This window comes from Protopterus annectens, chromosome 1.part1 (genome assembly GCF_019279795.1).
Source record: "Protopterus annectens isolate FY-2018-M chromosome 1.part1, PAN1.0, whole genome shotgun sequence".
NCBI classification, from domain to species: domain Eukaryota; kingdom Metazoa; phylum Chordata; order Ceratodontiformes; family Protopteridae; genus Protopterus; species Protopterus annectens.
In genome coordinates this window covers 1,205,554,780-1,205,578,974 of record NC_056726.1, presented here as the reverse complement: position 1 = coordinate 1,205,578,974, position 24,195 = coordinate 1,205,554,780, and the positions used below count along the sequence as shown (strand labels likewise).

Here is a 24,195-nt window from a genome sequence, read left to right as displayed (position 1 = left end):
TAAATTGTAGTTTATTTGGCCATTTGGGCAGTTTTCCATCTCTTTCAACTTGGTGGCTTACAAGCCTACGTTTGTACTTCTTCCCCACCTTTCCTGTAACTAGTCTAGCCCAGGTACAGATATGCTGTATCCAGGACTCTTTGTAAGCTTCTGAGCCCCCCAAGCCTTTCTGTGTTGGAGGGAAGCCTTCTAGCTTATCAGTGGGAGTGGTAAGCATTAGGTAGCCTATCTACCACAAGAGGAGTGGTTCCTGGCCCAGAAATTGTAGCGATTGACTGTTTGGGCAGTTTTTTTCCATCACTTTCAACATTCTGGTTTAAAAGCCGCACTTGCGCTTGTTTCCCACCTTTCCTGTAACTAGCCTAATCCAGATACAGAGTTGCTGTATCCAGGACTGTTGGTAAGCTTCTGAGCCCCACAAGCCTTTCTGTGTTGGAGGAAAGCCTTCTAGCTTATCAGTGGGAGTGGTAAGCACTAGGTAGCCTGTCTAACATGAGAGGACAGGTTCTTGGCCCAGAAATTGTAGTTTATTGACCATTTGGACAGTTTGTCCATCTCTTTCAACTTTCTGGTTTAAAAGACCACATCTGTGCTTGTTTCCCATCTTTCCTGTAACTAACCTACTGGATAGCACGAGAAAGCCTTAAACTGATACAAGCCTTCTAGCTTAGAAGAGAGACTTTGGAGTGATTGTATCAGTTTTCTGTACTTTCTTGCTGTACTTAACTGTTTTCCGCCTAAACGCAGATTTTCCAGTGTTTATTGTGATTTAAAAGCTTGTTTTTTCACATATTGTACTTATTTGACTGCCTGCACTTTTAAAAAGTTGTTTTTTGTTTAAATAATTTGTTTAACTGTTGTAAGCTACACACTAAAGTGTGACAGCCTTTTCTGATTGTTTGTAGTCATTTAAAGCTGTGTTAAGTGCATTTTTTACTGTTTTTGCCTTATCTTTTCAAAAAAAAAACAAAAAAACAAAAACAAAACCTTGTTTCCCACCTTTCTAAGCTAGTATAGTCCAGTTTTCAAGCTAGTGCTGAATCCAGGGCTGTGATACTAGTTTCTGAGTTGCCCATACCTTACTTGGATAGAAGGAAGTTTCTCTGTTCACCTGTGAGAGAGGGGAGCTTTGAGCAACCTATCTGTCCCTGGAAGAGTGGTTCCAGCCCATAAGTTAGCAGTTTATTGGCCACTTTGAGCTAATTTCTATCTCTTTCATTTCCCTACTATAAAAACTGAGTTTGCACGGTTTTACGCACCGGGCAGTGCCAGGTAGCTACGGTTAAATTATTCCCGGCTCCACTAAGTCTCCTCTTCAATTTTTCCCTTGAAACTAGTCTCTCAACATAAGCACTCAAAAAGCATCTTACAGCCCAGCACTTGCTCAGACCTAATAGCAAGCACTAATACACCCTGACACTGATTGCCCAGTAGGGCAAGGCTCTTTATTCACCCCTCACCAACCAAGCGACTAAGCAGCTCACCCTACTATTCAGGTATGACCAAAGGGCAACTTCAGGTGCACTCTCCAGTCCAGCTGGTGAATCTGGGTATCCTGAGGTAATGTTACAACTGCCTCTTGTACACAGACAACCCTCTCCTCTCCTACCACAAAACACTAACATATGTGAGAGATGCAATTATACAGCCAAACTGGAAGCTAAGCTGTCTCCACCCAAAACTGGAATAGACAGTCAAGAGGAGAAGGTTAAAACTTGCACCACAACACCAGCCACACACACACCTACTAAAACAGCACTGGCAAAAAATACACATAAATACACAAAATCATACTCGGAGGCTCTAAATAAAAACCTGCAAAAGCATCAGAGACCTCCAAAGCAGACACCCAAACAACCTGCACTTCCCATCACAAACCAGACAACACATAAAACACAAAATCAGTGTGCCACACAATCACAGCCCTTAAGGCGAAATAACATACCTACCACACTAGTAATAGATGACTCTATAGTCAGGCACACTGATGTCCCACTCACTAGGTTGGACAAGTAGAAGGTTACTGTTAGCTGCTTGTCGGAAGCCAGAATCCGCCACATAACACAAGCACTGAGGTCACTCCAGAACAAGTACAAATACGACTCTGTCATTGTTCATATTGGTGTGAATAACCCGAGACGTACCTCCCTGGACTACATGAAAAGAGACATGGAAGAGCTCTCTGATCATGTAGCCCAAGCTGGTATGACCCTAACCCTGAGGAGCATCCTGCCCTCACCAAGAATGATACCTCAGTATAAAGAAAAAATGATCAATTTCAACAATTGGGTAAGCTTCTGGTGTCATTCAAAGGGGATCCAGTGTCTGTCAGCCTGGGACGACATGCTCGACAAGCCACGTTGCTTCGCAAGAGATGGCTTGCACCTGACACCCCTAGGCTTTCAAATACTGGCCAAGGCTCTTGCTTCCCCCATAGTGCCTTTTTTAGGCAAGACTCAAAAGTCAAGCCCACCTCCATAAACAGCACAATTAACAAAAAACTGAGGGTTATGCTACTCAACGCCATGAGTTTAAATCTCAAAATGCACTCGCTCGAAGCACTCCTCAGTATGGAGAACGTCGACATCTGTGCAGTAACTGAAACCTGGTTCAAGGCTCCAGAGAGCACCCCAGCACTACTGGGCTACAACTCATGCCACACGTTTCATCCACAGAACACGGACCAAAACGCAAAAGGAGGGGGTGTATCCATACTCATCAAGGATACCTACACCTCCAGGTTAGCGGCGCAGCATGATACCACTGAGATCATCCATGTGCAACTAACATCGGGCAAATCTGCAATGCAAATTGTGGCCTGCTACAGATCTCCCTCCATGACCCAGGACCACCACTCCACCTTTCTGGAGACACTGGAAAACATGAAGATCCTACCGAACACCCTGACATTGGGAAATTTCAATTACCCTACCATTCACTGGGAAAATTACTCGAGTACAAAATCCCAGGCCCAGCGCTTCCTGGAATTCATCAACTCAAACGCCCTGGATCAGCTGGTAAACTCCCCTACCAGAGGTGAAAAGATACTGGACCTGCTCATCACCAGCATGGGCGACATCCACACCTACATCAGACCATAAACTAATCACTCTGGATGCCCACACCCCATCACCACCCACAACTAAGGAAACCACAATAAAAAACTTTTCTAAAGCAAACTTCACCTTACTTAAGACATAGGTGGTAAGTTTCACAGCCCCCACACGCGAAAGGATAACGCTGCCCAAGATGCAGAAACCTTTACAAATGCACTCTATGAGCACCTACAAGGATGCATGGATCGTGTCATCCCTAGCAAACCCAAGACTCACTCCTCTAAGAGAAGGAAACCAGTTTCGCCAGGAGTTTAAATCTCAAAATGCATGTGCTCGAAGCACTCCTAAGTATGGAGAACGTCGACATCTGTGCAGTAACTGAAACCTGGTTCAAGGCTCCAGAGAGCACTCCAGCACTACTGGGCTACAACTCATACCACACATTTCGGCCACAGAACACGGACCGAAACACAAAAGGAGGGGGTGTATCTATATTCATCAAGGATACCCACACCTCCAGGTTAGTGGCGCAGCAAAATACCTCTGAGATCATCCATGTGCAACTAACATCAGGCAAATCTGCAATGCAAATTGCGGCCTGCTACAGATCACCCTCCATGACCCAGGACCACCACTCCACCTTTCTGGAGACACTGGAAAACATGAAGGTCCTACCGAACACCCTGATCTTGGGAAATTTCAATTACCCTACCATTAACTGGGAAAACTACTTCAGTACAAAGTCCCAGGCTCAGCGCTTCCTGGAATTTATCAACTCAAATACCCTGGATCAGCTGGTAAACTTCCCTACCAGAGGCCAGAACATTCTGGACCTGGTCATCACCAACATGGGCGACAGGTGCTCCGTACCGGAGGTCAACCCATCACTGGTTAGATCAGACCATAAACTAATCACCCTGGATGTCCCCACCACCACCTCCAACCATGGAAACCACAGTGAAAAACTTTTCTAAAGCAAACTTCACCTTACTTAAGGCAGAGGTGGTAAGTTTCACAGCCCCCACGCTAAAGGATAACACTGCCCAAGATGCAGAATCCTTTACAATTGCACTCTATGAGCACTTACAAGGATGCATGGATCATACCATCCCTAGAAAAAAACAAGACTCACTCCCCTAAGAGAAGGAAATCAGTCTGGTGGACCCCTGCCATAAACAGGTTATACAACAAAAGGAGGAAACTAGTTCAGAAAAAAGCAAATCCCAAGAAAGAAAGACATCCCTGATCAGTATCAGTAAGAAACTAAGGTCCCTCATAAAATCATCCAAGGCTAATTTCGAAAGAAACATAGCCAAGGATTCGAAAGATAACCACAAAGCCTTCTTTAGCTATGTCAAGAATCTAAGTGGCAACTCGCAGATATGCTCTGAGATAGTGCAAAATAGCACAAAATATACTGAACCTACTGATATTGCCAACATACTGGCAGATAGATTCAGTGCAAACTTCACCTTCCTCTCACCTTCAAAAGGGCCCACAACAATACCGGAAAATTGTAGTGTCCCGAAAATCACAGAAGCGCAGGTAAAACAGCCCTTTCAAAAGCCAAAAACACAGAATCAATAGGGCCAGATGGTGTCCCAGGCTGCGTCTTGCATGAACTACAGAACGAATAACCCCCCACCTAACACGCTGTTCAACCTCATCCTCTCCACAGGCTACATGCCCATAGAATGGCGCACAGCAACGGTTATTCTGCTCTACAAAGGAGGAGCCACAACTGACCCTGGTAACTATCGCCCCATAAGCCTGACCAGCTTGGTCTGCAAGGCTATGGAGCTTATCATCATGGAACTCATTAACAAAGACATTGGGAACCTCCAAACACTTGACCCGACCCAGTTCGGCTTTGTTAAGGGCAGATCATGCCTACTAAACCTGGTTGACTTCTTCGAGACATTCACCAAGGCCAAAGATGAGGGAAAGGTGGTTCACACAGCCTACCTTGATCTCGCCAAGGCGTTCGACACCATTCCTCACTCAGGTATTATAGAAAACATAAACCCCTATGTCACAAGATGGGTTGCCAACTGGCTTACAGACTGAACTCACACGGTAAGAATAGCGGGCTCCAGGTCTGATTCTAAACCAGTCACAAGTGGTGTCCCGCAAGGCTCAGTTCTGGGACCCCTACTGTTTGGCATATATTTCTCAGAAGTACAGGAAAACACAGGAGGACTATGGCTAACCAAGTTCGCCGATGACTGCAAAATGGGAGCCATAACTGACTCTCCGGCTGACACGGACATCCTCCAAAAAGGCCTTACTGAGACAGACACCTGGTGTCAAAGTCATGGCCTCAAGCTAAATGCCAAAAAATGCATAGTCATCCCGTTTGGGAAAAACAAAACACCCACGAATTACCACATAGGCAGCAGCCCCCTTAATACAGTAGAGGTAATAAGAGATCTGGGGACCCAATCATATTGCCAAAGTAGTTAGGAAATCCTTCTATGTGGCCCATCTAATTACTAAGGGGTTCGCATCTAGAAATAAAGAGGTTATAGTGCCCCTCTACTGGTCACTCATCAGACCCATCATAGAGTACAATGCCCCATTAGGGATGTACCTCACAAGACACTTCAAACAGCTTCAAAGACCACAAAAGCACCTCACCAAGAGGATTACTGGCCTCAAACATATTTCCTATGCAGCCCGACTGAAAAAACTCCGGCTGTACTCAGTGGCATATCACTTACTCAGAGGTGATCTCTGCCTGACTTACAAAGCCATGTCCAACTCAGAAATGATGGACATGCTCCACCTAAAGAAATCCAAGTCACTGCGAGCCACGCACTCTAGTGAGCTAAACCTCGTCGCAACAATAAATAGAACATGCTGGAGGGATAGATTCCTGTCACAGAGACTCCCCATGCTTTGGAACAAAATTCCTAACTACATTAGGCAGAGCTCCTCACTAACACTCTTCAAGAGAAGCCTTGAAGAGTGGATGGGTAACAGAAAATACACCCCTGGGATCACTTCATTGGCTCTGCTTGACAGAGGATCAGTTAATTAATCAATGGGGAGGCAAAAGCCGACACACTCTGGCTAGGCTTATAAATGCCCTCGGGCAGATAGCCTAGTACCTACCTATGAACCTATAACTAAATTTTTATGCTTTTTTAGTGACAGATGATACTTTCTCCATATTTATTTATTTTTTTTTCTTTCATCACTTGTTGATATTGTCACAATAATGCTGATTAATTTATCTCTGTTTTTACCACTCTGAATTCATCTGGCAACTAAATTCCTGCTTTTATCTATATATTCTGTACGTTACTGTAATCAAACCAACTGTGTGCGTCTTTCGGCTTTTCCCGGTTAGGGGTCGCCACAGCGGAACTCCATTCCGCTAATGATTGGCAGTAGGGTTTTACGTGCTGGCTTGCCGGGCCTAACGCACAACCTTCAATGAAGGAACGCCCATTCACGCACGTCATCACACAGTAGGCGCTCTAACTGAGAATCGAACGAGCAATGTCTAAGTGTGAGGCGACAACGCTACTGCAGCACCACCACCGCAGTCTACTGTAATCAAACCAACTAAATTCCTGAATTATGTATATATTCTGTATATATTACTGTAACCACTGTGTGTAACACTGTTTCTACTTCTGTACCAATTAATGTTTAATTTTTTTTCTGCATCTATGTTCTGTTCTTGTCGGAGCTTTTTTCCCCGGGCCTCCACTGAAAATGGGCTCTTTTAGACCCAGTGGACTTTCACGGTAAACAAATTCAATAAATAAATAAATAAATAAATAAATAAAGGTATTGCTTCTTAACCAGTTTTATGATTTTCAGCAGTGCAAGATGCTTTTCTGTGCCTTGTTCTGTTTTCAAAGGACAAGGTAACTGATTATGGCATATCCAATATCAAGGTAGCTAAAATGTATCATTAGCATGTCACAGAATATTTATACTGCTTGGCTTAACTCCTAAAGAGTCCCAAGAGAATAAAATGATACAGACCACATTTGCTGTGTACAGTGCATGCACGCACGCACGCACACACACACACACAGACAGACATACACACACACACACAGACAGACACACACACAGACACACACACACACACACACACACACACACACACACACACACACACACACACACACACACAGACAATTTCTCTAGTTCAGGCATGGCAAAACAGGAATCCAGTCTGCTTAACCAGACAAGTTTCATAACTAGCAGCAACTATGATATTGTAAGCACTACATCTGTGTTAAAAGCTGAAGGCAGTGGCTAGCAATCACTCCTGGGCATTAGGAATAAAGAATCACCACCTCTGGCCAAGGACCACATAGCTTCAAAGCTGAGATGCATCAAAATATACATTACAACTATGTTTACATCTCAGCTAGAGGCAGGTCTTCATGCTACAGTTCATCATGTGGTACTACACTACGACTACTACACACCTCAACTACCAATGACAATAGGAAAGATATGGAAATCTCCATTTTGTTGGCATTTTTCCCCATCTTCATGTAGGTTGGCTGTCAAGCCATCTTCACCAACCCAACTGTTTCCACCAACTAATCCCATCCAGACAAGATCTCTGAAGTTTCCATGCTGGAAGTGTCTCCAAAATGAAAGATCTCCTGCACAGAAAAGGTACTCAAACTTTCCATGCAGGTTTTTTGGGTTTAAAGCGCACTGAGCAAGAAGGAGAGACAGGCTAGCAGAGAAGCCTTCATGCAATAGCATGAAGGAATTCTCTCTTGGCCTAGGTCCCTGCACCCAGTGCTGCCCTTACTCATGCAGGTTGGGAGAAATCACACCTATCTTGCTTCCCTCACCTAGCCTCAGGGCAGTCATGTCTTCTTGTTCCCTCCACCTTCCCAACCAGCATCTGTTCCTTTGAACCTCTGTCTCCACCAGACCTCACTGAAATTTGCCAATCATAATCCCTTCCCCCAGTTTGGGCTCTCCCATACTCCATGTTGCTTCATCATGTACCCAAGGCCACTAACTGAACTTAAGTAATCTGAACTGTAGTCAGACCTTTATCCCTGCACACCATTGAAGGGGAAACAATTTTGTTCTTCCTCTTGATGCAAATTTTGTGGTCACCGGCACTCTTGTTGATAGTTTGAGGCATACGTGCACCAAACAGTATCTGATACTCACATGTAATCTCTTCGTTGCTGATGCCCATGATTTTCATTGACTCCATAGTCTCCTGATAATTATCTTTATCCTGCTGTCCTGGGATGGGAAGATACCCATTTGACAAAAAGCGATAGTTGTTGAAAGATTCCAGCAGCAAGTCCGCTGTAAGAAAAAGGGGACAAAAATCAGACTAAAACCTTTAATTATGCATACTATTAGGGATTAAAATAAAACTATGAGAGTGTTATTATTAAAACAAGAAAATGCAAAAGGCTTGAATTACACCTTATATCCACTTTGATATGCAGAAAGAGTAAGCACTGAGAAACCACTGTATCTTTCTTTCTTTATTGGCCGGGTTACTCAAAATCTGCTCTAAGATTAGTAACGAAATTATACCATGAAATGTAATGTACTCTGGTGAATGGTTTTAAGTTTGTCATGTTTAGACAAAAGTAAGTCTACCTATAAAACAGCTTTCTACTTATAAAAATAATGAAACCAGAGTGCATTTCTTTGCCCTTTCCCACTCCACCCCATTTATAAAAAGACCAGTTCTAAGCCTAAACTAGGTATGAATAAATACCTCAGTTGAAGATGCTAGACATTTTTATTTAAGTTGATTAAATAAATACATTCTATAACATCTAAGAATTGATCTCTCTGGTAGTTTTTCAGTTCTCTGATTCTATCTCACTACTTGATTCATGGGTATATACTAGGCCAATGACCACTGAGGCCTTTATAAGCCTAGCAAAGTACCTCAAATGCATCTAACAAGTTTATGTACTGTTTTTTGTAAGTTTATTCAGGCTTCTCAAATGCATCCAGCAAATATATGTGCCTTAGAGGTTATTTTAAGGGTACACATAAGCTACGGCAAGATTTACAGGTAGCATTTTTCCATTAAAAACAAAGCTGCTACACCCAGGGTATATTTTGGATTTCTCAATCATTGGCCCAGGTTTCTCTTGAACAGGGTAGGCAAAAGCTCTGCTTGCTTCACATGGATGGGAGGCCTGTTCCAGACAAGGGGAATTCTCTAAGTCACATACCTGTCCCTCCAACATGTCCTACTTATATTGCAAGCAAAGTTTAAACCCCTAGATTGAGAAATTCTGATGCTATTCGTCTTGCATATATGCAAAAGATCCATCAGAGTGGGATTCAAAGATGCCATGTATGCCAGGCACAGACTGCCTCTCAACAGTTTGAAAGAAACGGAGTACAGAGATAGGGTTTGAGACAATCTTCATAGGAGATGCTGTTTATACCCTGTATTATTTTTGTGAGGAACCTGTTTGGATGTTCCAGTCGTTGCATGTGTCTAGTCAGGCAAATACTAAAGGGGGCACTGTACTCAGTGATGGGCTTGGAGACATTGACTTCCTTGGAACTAGATGCCACCCTTGCTTATAAGTTGAGCAACATAGAATGATTTCCTTACTACCTTAATATATAAGTTGGTCAAAACCCAGGTTACTATTTACATATGTACACAAATCCCTGACTATTGGTTCTACTCTTAGGGGTGTGTTATCGATTTCATAAATCCCTAAGGTGACTGACCTCCCAAAGGGTACTATTATAACTGAGTTTTAAGCTACAGCTTGGATACTAGCCACTTGTCAGAGTCACTCCTTCCCATAGGATGTTAGTGTCTTGGGGGAGGGAATCTATGGCTGCTCTGAGTTTGCAGTCATCTGCAAACTTGGTCAGCCAGAGGCCCTTGACAATGGCCTTGACTTTCATGAAGTAGTTGTCAGAAAGGAGCAGATCAAGCACAGAGCCCTACAGCTAGTGATCGGTCTCTTTGTGTTGGTAATCTTCCCTATCCTAACTTCCTGGGTCCTATTTGAGAGCCAGCCGGCTATCCAATGTGTAACACAGTGGTTTATGCCTATATCTATGAGTTTGTTTACAATGGCCTTGTAAGGTACTGTATCAAATTCCTTAGCCACATCAAGGTAGGCAGTATGCACCATTCTGCTCTCATCCATTGCCTAGTAACCCTCTTAAAGAAGTCCACCAGGTTGTGTAAGAAGGATCTGCCCTTGACGAAACCAAACTGAGTTGGGTCCTGTGTTTGAAGGTTTTTAAAGTCCTTATTAATTATTTCCATGATAATTCTTTCCATGCCTTGCATATGAGACTAGTCAGACTAATGAGTCTGTTTGTTCCTGTGGTCTGTTGAAGGCCCACCCTTGCATAGAGGAATGAGCTTGCAGTTCTCCCTTCATGTGGCACAAAGCCTGTTTGCAGACTACAGTGAAACCAATGGTCCTGAAAAGTCATGCTTCTGGCTATTTGAGAGAAATCCTGTGATATTATAGGGTCCTACTGATGCAGTGTTTTTAGCCTTAGACAGCGCATTTAGGACCTGCTCCCTTGTGACAGTTTGGGAGGTTATGTTTGATGGTATTTCCTGGGGAACTGCCGGGGGAGAGAATGGGGCTTAAAATTGGAGCTGGATTTGTCAGCCAGCAGATTTGCTACATCTTCCAACTCCATGTGGCTGGGTCCATTTACAATCAGTTCTGAAGACTGCTTTTTGCTGCCTTTGAGGTTTTGGACATAGCTAAAGAAAGTCTTGTGGCTGCCCATTGCCTGTGAGGCTATCTTTACCTCAAATTTGGCCTTAGTAGACATAGTTTGTCCTCTTCGTCATTTGTTTAGACTGATGAGAGTGTTTTTATCATACTGGGAATATCACTTCCTAATCATTGCTTTGACTTTTTTCCTTTTGTTATAAAATGTGTTTACTTTTGGATTGCACCAGGGTGGTTTGTTTCTTTTTTTTCTTTCAGTTAGTTCTGGACTTACTTCTGGTGGACACAGCTGTCTCTATACATTTATTAACTTGACTGTACAGGATTTCTTTGAACAGATCTGCATAGACAGATGTGTTCTCAGCGTTTGGGGGGCTTGAAATGTTGACAGGTTATCACTTAGTAGTAAAAAATTTGCCACAGAATAATTTCTAAATGTTACGGGGCCATACTGTTGATTTTATTACAAAGAAAACCGCTCTGCGATCTGACCTTACTAAAGATAGCAGTGCACTGGGAGGGGGGTGGGTGCAGAATTCTCTCATGTTTGTGAGTGCCAAGTCAACTATGTTTTCACCCCCAGTGGCAGTACGTATTATCTGATCCAAGGTGTTTATGTTACAATGCCCAAGAACCTCTGCGCCTGTGGGATTGTGTAAGTATCCCAGTTTATAGTGGGACAGTTCAAGTCACCCATGAATATGGTACTGTGTTGAATGGTGAGAACCTCCATTAAGTCCAAGTATGAGCTACAGGTTTCTTGGGTAACACAGGGTGACCTATAGCTTGCAATGATATGAAATGGGACTTTGCCTATGGAACTCTGGACATGGAGAAGATCAATAGCATCATCTTGTTTGACAAGTCTTGAAGTGAGTTTCTTGTTGATATAGATTGAGATGCATCCACCTCTGGTCCTTACCTGTGCAGTAGCTGACCTGAATGTGAGGAAGGTATTGTGCCTCTGCACTGCTGAGGTGCTCTCCACAGCTTTAAACCATGCTCAGCAACTGCGCAGATGTCCTCATTCTCCAGAGTGAGAAGAGCCTGGAAGGAGTGGAGTTTCTTGTTTAGGCTTCTAACATTGAGAAATAACATCTTTAGATTCCCCTGGGCTGGTTTTCTTATGTCCAAAAGTCTGTCAGTTTGGCATTGCCCTCCCCATAATGCCTTTTTAGGCAATGTTTTAGCCAATATTCGAAAGCCTAGAGGGGATAGGTGCAGATAACTCTTGGCGAGGCAGATGTGGTTTGGTCATATCCTTCCATGCTGACAAATATTATCCCCCCTTGGAATGACACCAAGAACTAAGACAATTATTGATCAAACATCTTTTGTTCATATTGTGGCATTATCCTTAGTGAAGGAAGAATGCCGTTCAATGGTAGGTACATCCCAGCCCGGGTGCACTGTCTGACAGCTTCATAATGTCTTTCTTCATATAATCCAGGGAAGACGTCTTGGGTCATTTAAGCACACATGGAAAAGGACTCAGTCATACTCGTGGCCTAATGACTTAAGTGCATGGGTGATTTGTCAGATCCTGGCTCCAATACGACAACTGACAATGATTTTCTCCTTATTCAGCCTGGTGAGTGGGATATCTGCATGTCTCACAATGGAGTCTCTTATGACTAAAATATTGGGTAGTGTGTTGGCTTGCCTTATGGGGTTTTGTAGTTGAGGCTGCAAAAGGAACTGCTGTATGTGTTGTGTTGGATCTTGTTCAGATGGAGTGCTTTTGGGGTTGCTTAGTACTCTCTTTGTAAGAAGAATGCCCAGGAGGTCTATTAAGTTTAGAAAGTTTGCTTTTTAAGTGCCTCAGCATATGTTGGTCTATGTGTTGGGTCGGTACTATGTGAGGTGGGTGTACTGCTTATGTTACTGACAACTTGTGCAGTGCTTTTGATTGAGTCTTGCCTCCAGTGACAGTATGTAATTACATCTCTCTCACACACTGTATCCGTTAAGGATTAGTTGGGTGTCAGTGAATATGAGAAAATTCCTACATTGTCTCAGGATATCCATATATAACAAGCTGGATGCAGAGAAATTGGGAAAGTGCCCATCCAGGACAGTGGGTCTTTTTTAGGTGAACTACATAGGGGTGATACAGCAGGGGTTTACAACAGGCTGACCTGGACACTGCGAGGGTAGACTAACTGAGTGGGATGCTATGAAACAGAGGCTAACAGGTTTTAAGAGGCGATGTACAGGGCCTTCCCAGTTTGATCTTTCAGTACCCAGAAGAATAAGTAGATAAGATAAAAAGGTGGGAGCTTCTAAAACTAAATTTGGAGTACAGTGGGCAACTCCAAAGCCACCAAATTTAAACATTGTGTGCAACCATATTTTGTACATCTCTCTGTCTTTCTTCTAGGGTGACAGGATAGACTCCTGCTCTGCAAATCCAATTTACTGAATACCTGATTTGATCTTACTGTTACTTTCTGTTCTCACACTTTAGCTCTCCGCGGAAGTACAAGTGCAGCACTTCCTGTCTTTGGATCATCATGCTTGTAACTTTGTTAATGCAAAGTTGGATCTTTCCTGCACTAGTGGGCTGTGTCTCTTTCCTCTGTTCTTTTTTCGTAAGGAAGTAAATATCATGTCAATGCTGTACACTGACTGAATCCAGTATGTCTTTTTATTAACGGAATATGTTTTGCATTAGCATGCATTTTCCAGGCAAAATGAATTATAAACTATGAAACCCTAATATCTAGCACTGACCGGCTGACTGTAATCATCAGTGATTCACTAGAAATTTGAAAGTTTTACAAGGGATAGACAGGCTGAAAATATGAAGCAAAATCATGGGTGTCCTGCAAAATTCATGAAAAGGTGAAAGGTAAGATTCAGTGAAATTAGGCAAAAACAGACACAACTGACAGTTATGATTTTGCCCGGATTAATTTCTCCAAGTCTTTTGGGTTTGGAATGAACCCCATTCCTAAGTCAAAATATGATTAAAGTTTGTGAAATTAGTACTGTTTCAATCTTTGATGATAGCCAAGAGTGCTCTTGCAGCACCAGCAATGTACCCAGAATTGATGTCTTCTGTAATTCACATGGAGTTACACATATCGGTAGCATATCTAAATACAACTGTAAATTATTTTTTATGAGACCCATTGCTCCTACTACTACTGGAACTGTCTGGGTATCCTTCTTCCACAGGGTCCTCACTTCTGCTTGTAAATCCTGGTATTTTATGACTCCGTCTTGCTGTAAACAAGACTGTGTAATCACTGTGTGTAGCAATTTCAATGATCAATGCTACTTTTGTCTTCTTTTCATGGACTACTTTATCTGGCTGTCTTGCATATATTTTTGAACTGTTGGTAATGGGTGATCCCATGTAATAAAAAAAATCATCATTCTCTATAATGCTTTGTGGCTCATGTTAAATCTTTCAGCTACTTCAATATTGCAATGTTTGCACAATCCCCAGTGCAACAGTCTTGCCACATTATTATGCCTTTCAGTATACAGGCCCTCTGCCATTTGTGTATCAAACACAGCAACAAGATGTGGCATTATCAGTTGTTTTACAGAACTTACATTTGTCTATTTCTCTCACTTGTTCAATGGACTTTGTAAAAAATGTATACACAGTCCACTATCCTGGGCTGCCAATATTAACCTTTCATCTTTTGGTTTAAATTCATCTCTCCTTAACCATTCCTGCATCAGATCCTGATCGACATCAGGTTGTTCCAGGAGTTTTCAGTACTTGCAACTATATTTATGCCTTTTTCACATTTCTTGCCTCCTCATCTGATTTTTCTCCTTACATTCTTTATTTTGCTTTAAGGCACATTCAGTTGCTGCCTGAGTTTTGTCTACTTCTGGTTTGATTTCTATTCCCACTTGATATCGATATGCCTCTACTAAACTAAGCATGGAAGTCATCTTAAACTTCTCCTCACGTTATAAAACTTTCACTGTCTTTGGATCTGGTGAAGTCTGCAGATATATATGCAGTCCTACGACTGCAGATCTCTACATGTAATCAGTTTCAAAGAGGCCCACACCTCTTTCAGAATGAGGAATATATAAACTTGGTACACAGTGATTTTTATATATCAACTGAAAAGCGTATGGTATTTTTCTTGTTTTCCCAAAACTTTAAATTACGACAGGAAGAGTAAATTGGTTTATAGATTGGACTTCATTTTTAGATGTCAGGATTGTTTTCTATATTAATTTTAATATTCTAAAATGTTCCTTACTGAGTTTTCTTCGCATTTGTTCATGTTTTATTGTTGATCCTTCATCATTTCCCATATATTTAGACTACCTCCTGCTCAAGTTCCTTTACATCACATTCCTGTCCCAGACTGATATTTTCTTTGTGCTGCAGCTTTTCTGCTTTAAAGATTGCTTTTCCACATTTATCAAGACAAATTACATTCTTACATCATCTGAGAAAGTTTTAACCATTTGCAGTTGTGCTTTCAGCTCATCTCATGAACAATATAGTTTTAAATCATCCACAAAAACATAAGAAGTCTTTAAACTTTGTTTTCTAGGAGCCAAACTGTAACCATGACCTAATATGTTAAAAGGACAGCTTAATGGGTTAAGGGGAAGACAAAAGAACAGCGTTAACAAAGAGTCACCCTGGAATATCCCCCTTTTAATTTTTTTCCCAGGGATAACAATCTGTCCTTTATCATGGATTAGCTGCAAAGTGGTTAACCAATGAATGTTGGATACTGTCAAAAGCTTTTTTGTAATCTACCCATGCCATATTTAGATTCTTCCCCTTTTTACAATTCTCCATTATGACTTTATTTAACAACAAATGATTCTTTGCTCCATATGACTTTTTGTTACCCTTTTGTTCTTCTAAAGGACTATAAACTATGTCAGCATCAATTCCATTATATAGTTTATACATCGTCGGAAGGCAAGTTATTGGTCTATAGTTTTTAGTATAGCTTGCAGGTTCACTCTTAAGGAGGAGTATCGTTTTTTCCTGTTGTTAACCAGGTTGGTGACTGTTCAGCATGCTCATACAAGTAGTTCTTGCTCAGGGCTAAATGTTTGGGTAAAGATGTTAATACTTTTAGCCAGGAGTTAGGTACTGTATCTGGGCATAGTGTTTTCCAATTAGGAGCTTTTCTTAATTTTGTTTCAATTACTCTGTTACTTCATCCCATGTCATTTATTGTACATTTGAACTTCTTATTCTTTCTTTTATTTTTTATATCCATTTAGTATCTTTATAATGTTCCACACAGTTAGGGTGGCCACGGTGGTACAGAGGTTAGCGTTGGTGCCTCACAGCAAGAGGTTCTCCGGTTCGATTCTCGGCTGGGGTGCCTTCTGTGTGGAGTCTGCATGTCCTCCCTGTGGTCATGTGGGTTTCCTCCAGCTGCTCCAGTTTCTTCCCATATCCCAAAGACATGCTGTAGGTGGACTGGACACTCTAAATTGGCCGTGTGTGTGTGTGTGTGTGTGTGTGTGTGTGTGTGTGTGTGTGCAACTCGGCACTGTAAAACTCCAGTGCCAATCATGAGCGGACAGGTGATCCACTGTAGCGACGCCTAACTGGGAAAAGCCGAAAGAAGAGAAGAAGAATTATGTTCCACAGGGTCTTCATAGATATGCTCCAAAATGTGCCTACTTTTTTGGTAGTGTTTCTATTCTTTCTGCTTTATTTCTCAATTCTCTATAAAACTTTTTTGGGTCATCAATGAATTGCTTACTTTGTACTTTTTCTTCATGTTCAATTGCATATCTTCTAGGTTTTTCTGCCTGTGATGATATCTTTAGTTCACTATTTGCAAAAGTGGGCAATAGACCCTGGTCTGTTCTGATCATGTGCGCTACTTTTATCATGTCTATCTTTCTAAGTATTTATGTTGATCTCTTTCCTCTTCTATGCTCTTTTAACAATGACACTTATTGTCTTAATTGCTTTACAGTGTTATCTGTTCAATGCTTCCATGATGGCACTTGATTTCTTCACTTTCTTTCCCTTACTACTGTGTTTTTGTTGTAAAATGTTATCTATTATTAATTTAGCTGCACAGTAATATTTCCTACTGACTTCTGTTATATCACATGAATTTCTGTTTATAGTCTTGACTACTGTGTTAATTAGTTTTATCAGATTTCAAACATTTTGGGTCTTACTGACTTTCTGTAATCTGTTTCATTAATCGAACTTAATATGTTTATCCATCTCTATTAAATGAAGCAACTTTTCCCTTATATCATTTTCTTCTAAACTGAGGACACATTCTTTGTTCTCTATTTCCTGCAGGCATTCTACACTAAGTTCCAGAACATCTTCCTGTGGCATATTCTCTTCAGATGCATCCTGCGCCATCCACTGCTTTTTCATATGGGAACTCACTGGCCTATCACTCCACAACACTGACTACATTAGTTTTGCCACTGTTTCCTGCTCTATCCCTTACTGTGCAAATCCATCTGAACTTTTATACTGGCTTCCTACTGAAGGCTCTAGAGTATCTTCAAGCAGCAAGTGATCAGATGCTTCCCCTTCCACCCATTTCTCCTTAACTTGGGGGCTCATTGTTCCATCATGCTGTGATGTTGCCAGGGTTGCACTTTCTACACTAAATTCCTCACTTTGCATGTAATTCATAACTTCAGTTTTTATTTCTTTAACTTCTCCATTATTAATCCTCTTTTCTACTTTCCCTCTGTTTTCTTATTTTTTGTACTCTAAAATTTTCCATATCCAGATGCCCCTGCCTGTACTTCTCTTCAAATATCTTTGGTACTTAGGGTTTCCACCTTTCGTTGTGGCTAAAACCGGGGTAAAGCCACACCCCTCACATCGCCAGTAACACCGCCCACCCACCCCGTCTCCCAACCATATTCCGTCCATTTTATGATGTCAGTGTGATATCACTTGGTGGGGAACACCCTCTTTTTCTGTTCCCGCTGCCTGTTTTCAGCTGATTTACTATGCTTTTTTACAAAAAAGCATAGTAGATCAGCCGATTTACAAACTTCGATAGTCTGTTTCCTTTGTTGAAACAGAATACCGGAGTTTGTACAGTGTTTTCCGGACTACCGGAGAATCAGTTTGATTTCCGGATAGTCCAGAAAAAAATGGAGGGGTGGCAACCCTATTGGTACTGCGTTTTATTATTGAATAGTTTTATTTTCTCCTTTGCATAAATATTGCACCACATTAAATTTCTTTTTTCTTTCCCATGTCCGTATTTCTTCTTCAGATGTCTCCCACTCCACATGTTTCTCCTTACTTTAAGAATTCATTGTTCCATCATGCTGTGACATAACCTGTGTAATTCATTAGTTTGGCTTCCTTCTGTGCATAAAAATTGCAACGTAACAGCTCTCTCTTTTTTCCCACGTCTATGTTTCTTTTTCATACCTTTCAAAAATCTCCAGGTTTTGTTCTTTACATTTTTGCACTTCCTTAACTGCTTCTTTTCCCAAACTGCTCAACGTTTCTTGGTCTGTACAATGTTTTTCATGGATCTGTTGTACTAATGAACACTAATTTGTATTTAAACTTTTGACAATTTTTCTTGTTTTCTGTATTCTTCTTTCCTCTAATTTCTATTTTCATCTTTTTGAATATCTTAGCTCTGGAAATTCTGGACATCTTGCATAACAGTAAAAATACATCATGTATTCTTATCCTCAGCAGTTCACTCTATAATCTTTATGGCCTGTCAATTTTTGTGTTTTTTGTGTACTACTACTTCCTTATACAATGGGGGGGGGGGGCATCTTTACCCTGCGCCATGCCTAACCCCAATGTAGGATTGATTCCATGCCTTAAGGATTCTACACTGTGTTATTTTCCAGTCCTGGCACCAGTGCGCATACCAGGATTGGGCACTTTTTTATCTTGGGACTTGTGCACTGAACTTTTTTTTTTTAATTTTGTCCATGACAAATGCTATATAAAATACTGTCTATATATCAGTGTCATCTTGGTGGCATTTTGCTATGGCTTTGTGGTGCATGTGATATGCTTCTGTAACAGTGAAACAGAAGCAACCTACATATTTGTTTTCACAAAAGGAATGCATAACACATGGGGGTTTAAAGACTAGATTAACAAGAAAATGAAACTAACCTTAAAACTGAAGCTTAGACGAAAAATACAGGTAAAACTGCCCCACTCTGAAAATCCTCTCTCTGTACACCTTTCCTCCTTCTTGCTGACTATGTAACACACTCTGCTGACCCTGACATGATGTCAGCAAGGAAGCAGAACGTCCTGCACAGTAATTAATGAGGGTGGAAATGTTAGGGCTATGAAGGGTAGTTTTTTTTTTTTTTTTTACAAGACCTTCCTTAAAAAGAAAAGCAAGAAAGCAAACTAAAATGACAGAAAGACAGCCAAGGTAAGCAACTAATGAAGAAATGTATTTTGAGAACAGATAGGCTACATTGATTCTGTTAGTTTGCACAAGATCCAAGACCTTTGAAAAGCACAATGAAGACTTGGTGGGCGGGAAAAATTTCAGGCCTACAGATTTCTCAAAACAGGAAATGCCAACAGTAAATAAAATGCAAAAACAGAGCAGACTCTGCAGTAGTCAGCTCTAAATGGCTAAAAAAGTAATGCAAACACAAAGAAAGAAAATAAAATGACTTCCCTTGCTTATTTTCTGTCTTTAAATCTCCAGCAGAGATCCAAATAATTACTGCTTGCAAATGCAGCCCAAGTCTTATTAAAAAAACGGGACAGGCTAAACTGTTGTGTATTAAATATCAGTCAAGGATGCACAATAACCAAATGAAAAACAAACAAAAAAAAAAAGAAGTGAAATATAGGTTCATAGCTAGGTACTAGGCTATCTGCCCGAAGGCATTTATAAGCCTAGCCAGAATGTGTTGGCTTTCACCGCCCCCTTAGATTAGTTCCCTGTGCCTCTGTCCAGCAGAGCCACTGAAGTGATCCCCGAGGTAAACTTTTAGTTATGTACTTACCATAACTTCGGATGTATGGGATCCATCTCGCCTACATTCATAACTGATGGGTTCGGAGCCGATCCATCGGCTCCAACTCGGCCAACTAGTATACTAGAACGAAGTCTCTTATTGGCTGGGCTACCCTCTATCCCAGGATGCACCACACCTGCTTCCCCAGATCTTGTTTGTTCGCTTTCATACTTACATGCAAACACAGAAAAATACCAGTTACTCCAACCAACTAAAGTTCTTCAAGAGAAGATCTTCAAATGGACCAACATTTCCTCTAAATCCGAATGGAAGGGGGAAAGGAGGGTGGGTACGAATGAATGTAGGCGAGATGGATCCCATACATCCGAAGTTATGGTAAGTACATAACTAAAAGATGTAATGGGATCCTATCTCTACATTCATAACTGATGGGACAGCGTCCTAGCACCTAAATCGGGTGGCTCATTGGAAAACACTCCTGAGAACTGTGGAACCAAAGGAAGCCCTGCCTCGAGAAACCACATCTATTTTGTAATGAGAAATGAAAGTGTGCGGAGAAGTCCAGGTAGCCGCAGCACAAATATCATCTTTTGATAATTTGGAGTGAAATGCTACAGAAGTAGCCATTGCCCTGGTAGAATGAGCCCTGACTGGAAAGGGAAGCTCTTTGTCAACCTGCGAATAAATGAAACAGATGCAATCTTTAATCCATTTGGCTATGGAGGTTTTAGCCACTGGTTGACCCAACCTGTTTACTGCAAAGGACACAAACAGTTGATTTGACTTCCGTGTCTGAGTAGTCCTGTTCAAATAAAAGCATGATTGTCTATGGACATCCAACTGATGAAAGATATATTCTGCGTTATTGGAGAATTTGGGAAAAAATACAGGGAGCTCTAGGGACTGTTGAATGCAGATAAGAAGATGCTACCTTTGGTAAAAAGAGGATTTAATTTAAGGGACACTCTATCTTTGTGAAAAATCAAATAAGGAGGATTAGAACAAAGAGCCTGGAGCTCTGAAACCCGCTTGGCCGAAGTTATGGCCACTAAAAAAGCGGTCTTCCAAGACAGGAATTTCATATCACAGGTAGCTGCTGGTTCGAAGGGGCGGGCAGTTAAGGCAGCCAGGACCATATTTAGGTCCCAAGGGGGTACAGGATGAGATATTGGGGGCCTAAGGAGCCACGCTCCTTTAAGGAAAGACTTGCAAAGCTTGTTTGCCATTAATGAAGGTTCAAAGGAAACATGAAAATTAGAGATGGCCGCTAGCTGTACCTTAATCGTGGAAACTGAAGAGCCCAACTGAAAAAGAGAGGCCAGAAAATTCAAGACCTCCGGTACTGGGGCGGTAAGAGGGTCTATACCTCGTTGCTGTGCCCAAAGGGCAAACCTCTTCCATTTGCTGGAATACAGTTTGATAGTGGAAGGTTTGTGAGAAGAGGACAAAATGTGGATAACCTCCGGAGAGAGGGAACTGTCCCTGACTAAGGATGGAAGTGGAGTAACCACGCCGCCAACCTCAAGGACCTGAGAGATGGGTGAGACTGTCCTGACTGATGAGTCAACAGGTCTGGCACCGGGTCCAGAAACCATGGACCTTCCACCGCATACCTCCGAAGGAAGGGGAACCAAACCTGACGAGGCCAGTGCAGGGCAATCAAAATCATGTCGCTCTCCAGGAAAATTGCCTTCTGTATCACCCTCGGCAGGAGGGGAACCTGAGGGAAGGCATAAAGGAGACTGGGGGGCCAAATGTGGGTTAGAGCGTCCCTGGGAATCTGTCCCTGAGAGGGAGTCAGAGTGAAGAACTCTCTGCACTTCGCATTGTGGGGGCTGGCAAACAAATCGCAGCAAGGGAGACCCCAGTTGGCGAAGATTTTTGCAGCCACTCTTTGGTTGAGGGACCACTCGTGGGGTAACAGGATAGTCCTGCTTAGTCTGTCCGCAATCACATTGGATTTCCCCGGGATGTGCGTTGCCATTAGGAAGTGGTTGGTAGCTACCGCCCAGTGCCAAAGTCTCATGGCTTCTCTGCACAGTGGGTAAGACCCGATCCCGCCTTGCTTGTTTATATACCAAACTACCGACATGTTGTCGGATAGGATAGCAATCAGACCTTGTGGGAGAGCATGATGGAGAGCTTGTAGTTCCAGTAGCACCGCTCTCATTTCCAGGATATTGATGTGTAAATGCGCTTCCTGGGGTTGCCATGTGCCTTGGACAGACCTGTCCAGATAATGACCCCCCCACCCTACCTGGGAGGCGTCCGTGGTCACAGTGGCAACGGGGGACTGAAGGATAAAAGGTCGCCCCTGGTCGAGATTGGATCGGAGGAGCCACCAACGTAGATCTCGACGGCAACTTTCCGTAATCATAACCAAGTGGTTCAAGGGGAGTTCCTGATAGGACCATTGAACCGAAAGTAGCCATTGCAGCACTCGCGTGTGCAGTCTGGCTAAGGGGACTAGGAGAATAGTTGATGCCATCGACCCCAATACCTGCAGAATCAGATTGGCCGGAGCTCTTGATAGGGGGAGGCAGGATCGAACTTGGTTCTGCAAAACCTGAATCCTTGCTGCCGGTAAGAAGGCGCGCATCCTTCTTGTGTCTAACTCTGCGCCTATAAAGGTAATACGCTGAGATGGCTGTAGCACAGATTTTTCCCAGTTGAAAGTGATTCCTAGGAAAAGGCCCAAGCTGACTGTGGCCATGAGCGACTGAATTAGTAGATGCTTGGAGGTGGCAGTAAGGAGCCAGTCGTCTAGATATGGAAACACTTGGAATCCTAGACTTCTCAGGTGAGCAGTCACCACTGCCAGACACTTGGTGAACACCCTGGGGGCTGTGGTGAGACCAAAGGGCAGTGCTCGAAACTGGAAATGACCGTCTCCCAGGCGGCAGCGTAAATGACTCCTGGACTCTTGACTTATCAGAATGTGATAGTAAGCATCCTTGAGATCTATGGAGCACATCCAGACATCCTTCTCCAATAGTGGGAGAATGGACTGAAGAGTGACCATTCGGAATTTGGACTTTTTCACAAAGCGATTCAATGAACTGAGGTCCAAAATGGGCCTGAAGTTCCCTGTCTTTTTTGGCACCAAAAATAGTCTTGAGTAAGTTCCTGATCCGATCTGATCGGCGGGGACAGGCTGGATGACTCCTTTTTCTAGCAGCTTTGAAACCTCTATTGCTGCTTGATCCCGCTGACTGGGTGGCACGTCCATGATTTCCCTGAAGGGAAGGGGGGGCTTGATGAAGGGAATGAGATAGCCTCTGGTAATAATCCGAAGCACCCACTGGTCGCTGGTAATAGCTTCCCAAGCTTGTGGGTGTTCATAAGCGACCCCCGACTGGCTCCGGAGCTGCACAGTCGGGCACCAACTCAGGGACGTTGAGCGTAGGAGGAACCACGAAAGGAATCGCGGTCTCCAGAGTTACGGGGGCCTCTGCCACCTCTGGGGCGGCGTCTTCCCGAATTTCCCCCCACCCCTGCCTCTAGAGGGGGGATCACTGGGTGTAGTAGGGAAAGACCTCTGAGTTTTCCTGAACCACATTTTCCCTCCTCTCTGGGCCTTGGGGTAAGGCCTAGAGGGAGCGGAAAAACGGGCCCCAACGGCAGTCAAGGTCTTGACCTCCTGCTCGCACCGAGTCAGTGTGTCCTTCACCTTGGGTCCAAACAAAGAGGACCCATCAAAAGGGGCGTTGGCGAAGGAAGACTTGAAAGCCTCCGTAAAGGAACATAAGCGTAACCAGGCGTGTCTCCTAAGGGCCATGCCTGTTCCCGCTGCTCTACTCGCCCCCTCGGCCGCATACGAGATGAGCCCCATGGACGAGTTCACAATGGATGATAAGGTAGTCATCTGGGCGCCAACAGTGTGGGCTAACGCCTCAGGTAGATTACCTATGAGGGACTCACCTAGCTCTTTAAGGAGGTCCCTTTGTAGCCTAGTAAAATGACACAGGTATTTCAGCGACCGTAAGGTAAAGGCCGCTGAAGAAAGGGTACGCTTCCCGTACCTATCCATGCTCCTGGAATCCTTATTAGGAAGGTGGATAGATGTTGAACCCTCTGCCACGTCCTGCTGTGTGGCAGATGCCACCACCATCGCATCTACAGGAACTCCTTTCGTTAAAAATTCCTTTTGAGGGGGAGCTGAAAGGAATTTGTTGGGTCTTGCAGGCACCGGTTCCACAGAGTCAGGGTGCTCCCAAGCCCTTCGAGAAATCAAATCAAGTAACTCATCGAAGGGCGGAGACACCCAGGAGGCGGAGGGCTGGGCCCCGAAGGCCTTGAGGAAGACTGACTCCTCAGCGGAAGGGGTTTTGGCCTGCCAATCTCCTCTCTGTCTCAGAATCTCAAGGATAGCCGAGAAAGAGACATCATCCGAAGATGATTTTGGGGATCCCTCCGCATCATCGAGGTCAGTGTCAGATGTGATAGACTCATCTTGGGAGTGCACGTGCTTCCTCTTGCACAATTTCTTCCGTGGAGGCTCATCCGAAGCG

The 24,195-nt window shown here is 43.0% G+C and overlaps 1 protein-coding gene across 4 annotated transcripts in view; it reads right to left on the bottom strand.

The window, feature by feature from the left end:
- Positions 1-24,195, bottom strand: part of LOC122809252 (myosin-10-like) — a 3,714,157-nt gene that overhangs the window by 2,283,580 nt on the left and 1,406,382 nt on the right. For all 4 annotated transcript variants that reach the window (XM_044080584.1, XM_044080595.1, XM_044080606.1 and 1 more), the window contains one exon: positions 8,223-8,366. In XM_044080584.1, the coding sequence (XP_043936519.1) occupies positions 8,223-8,366 (144 nt within the window). The remainder of the gene's footprint in view (positions 1-8,222; positions 8,367-24,195) is intronic.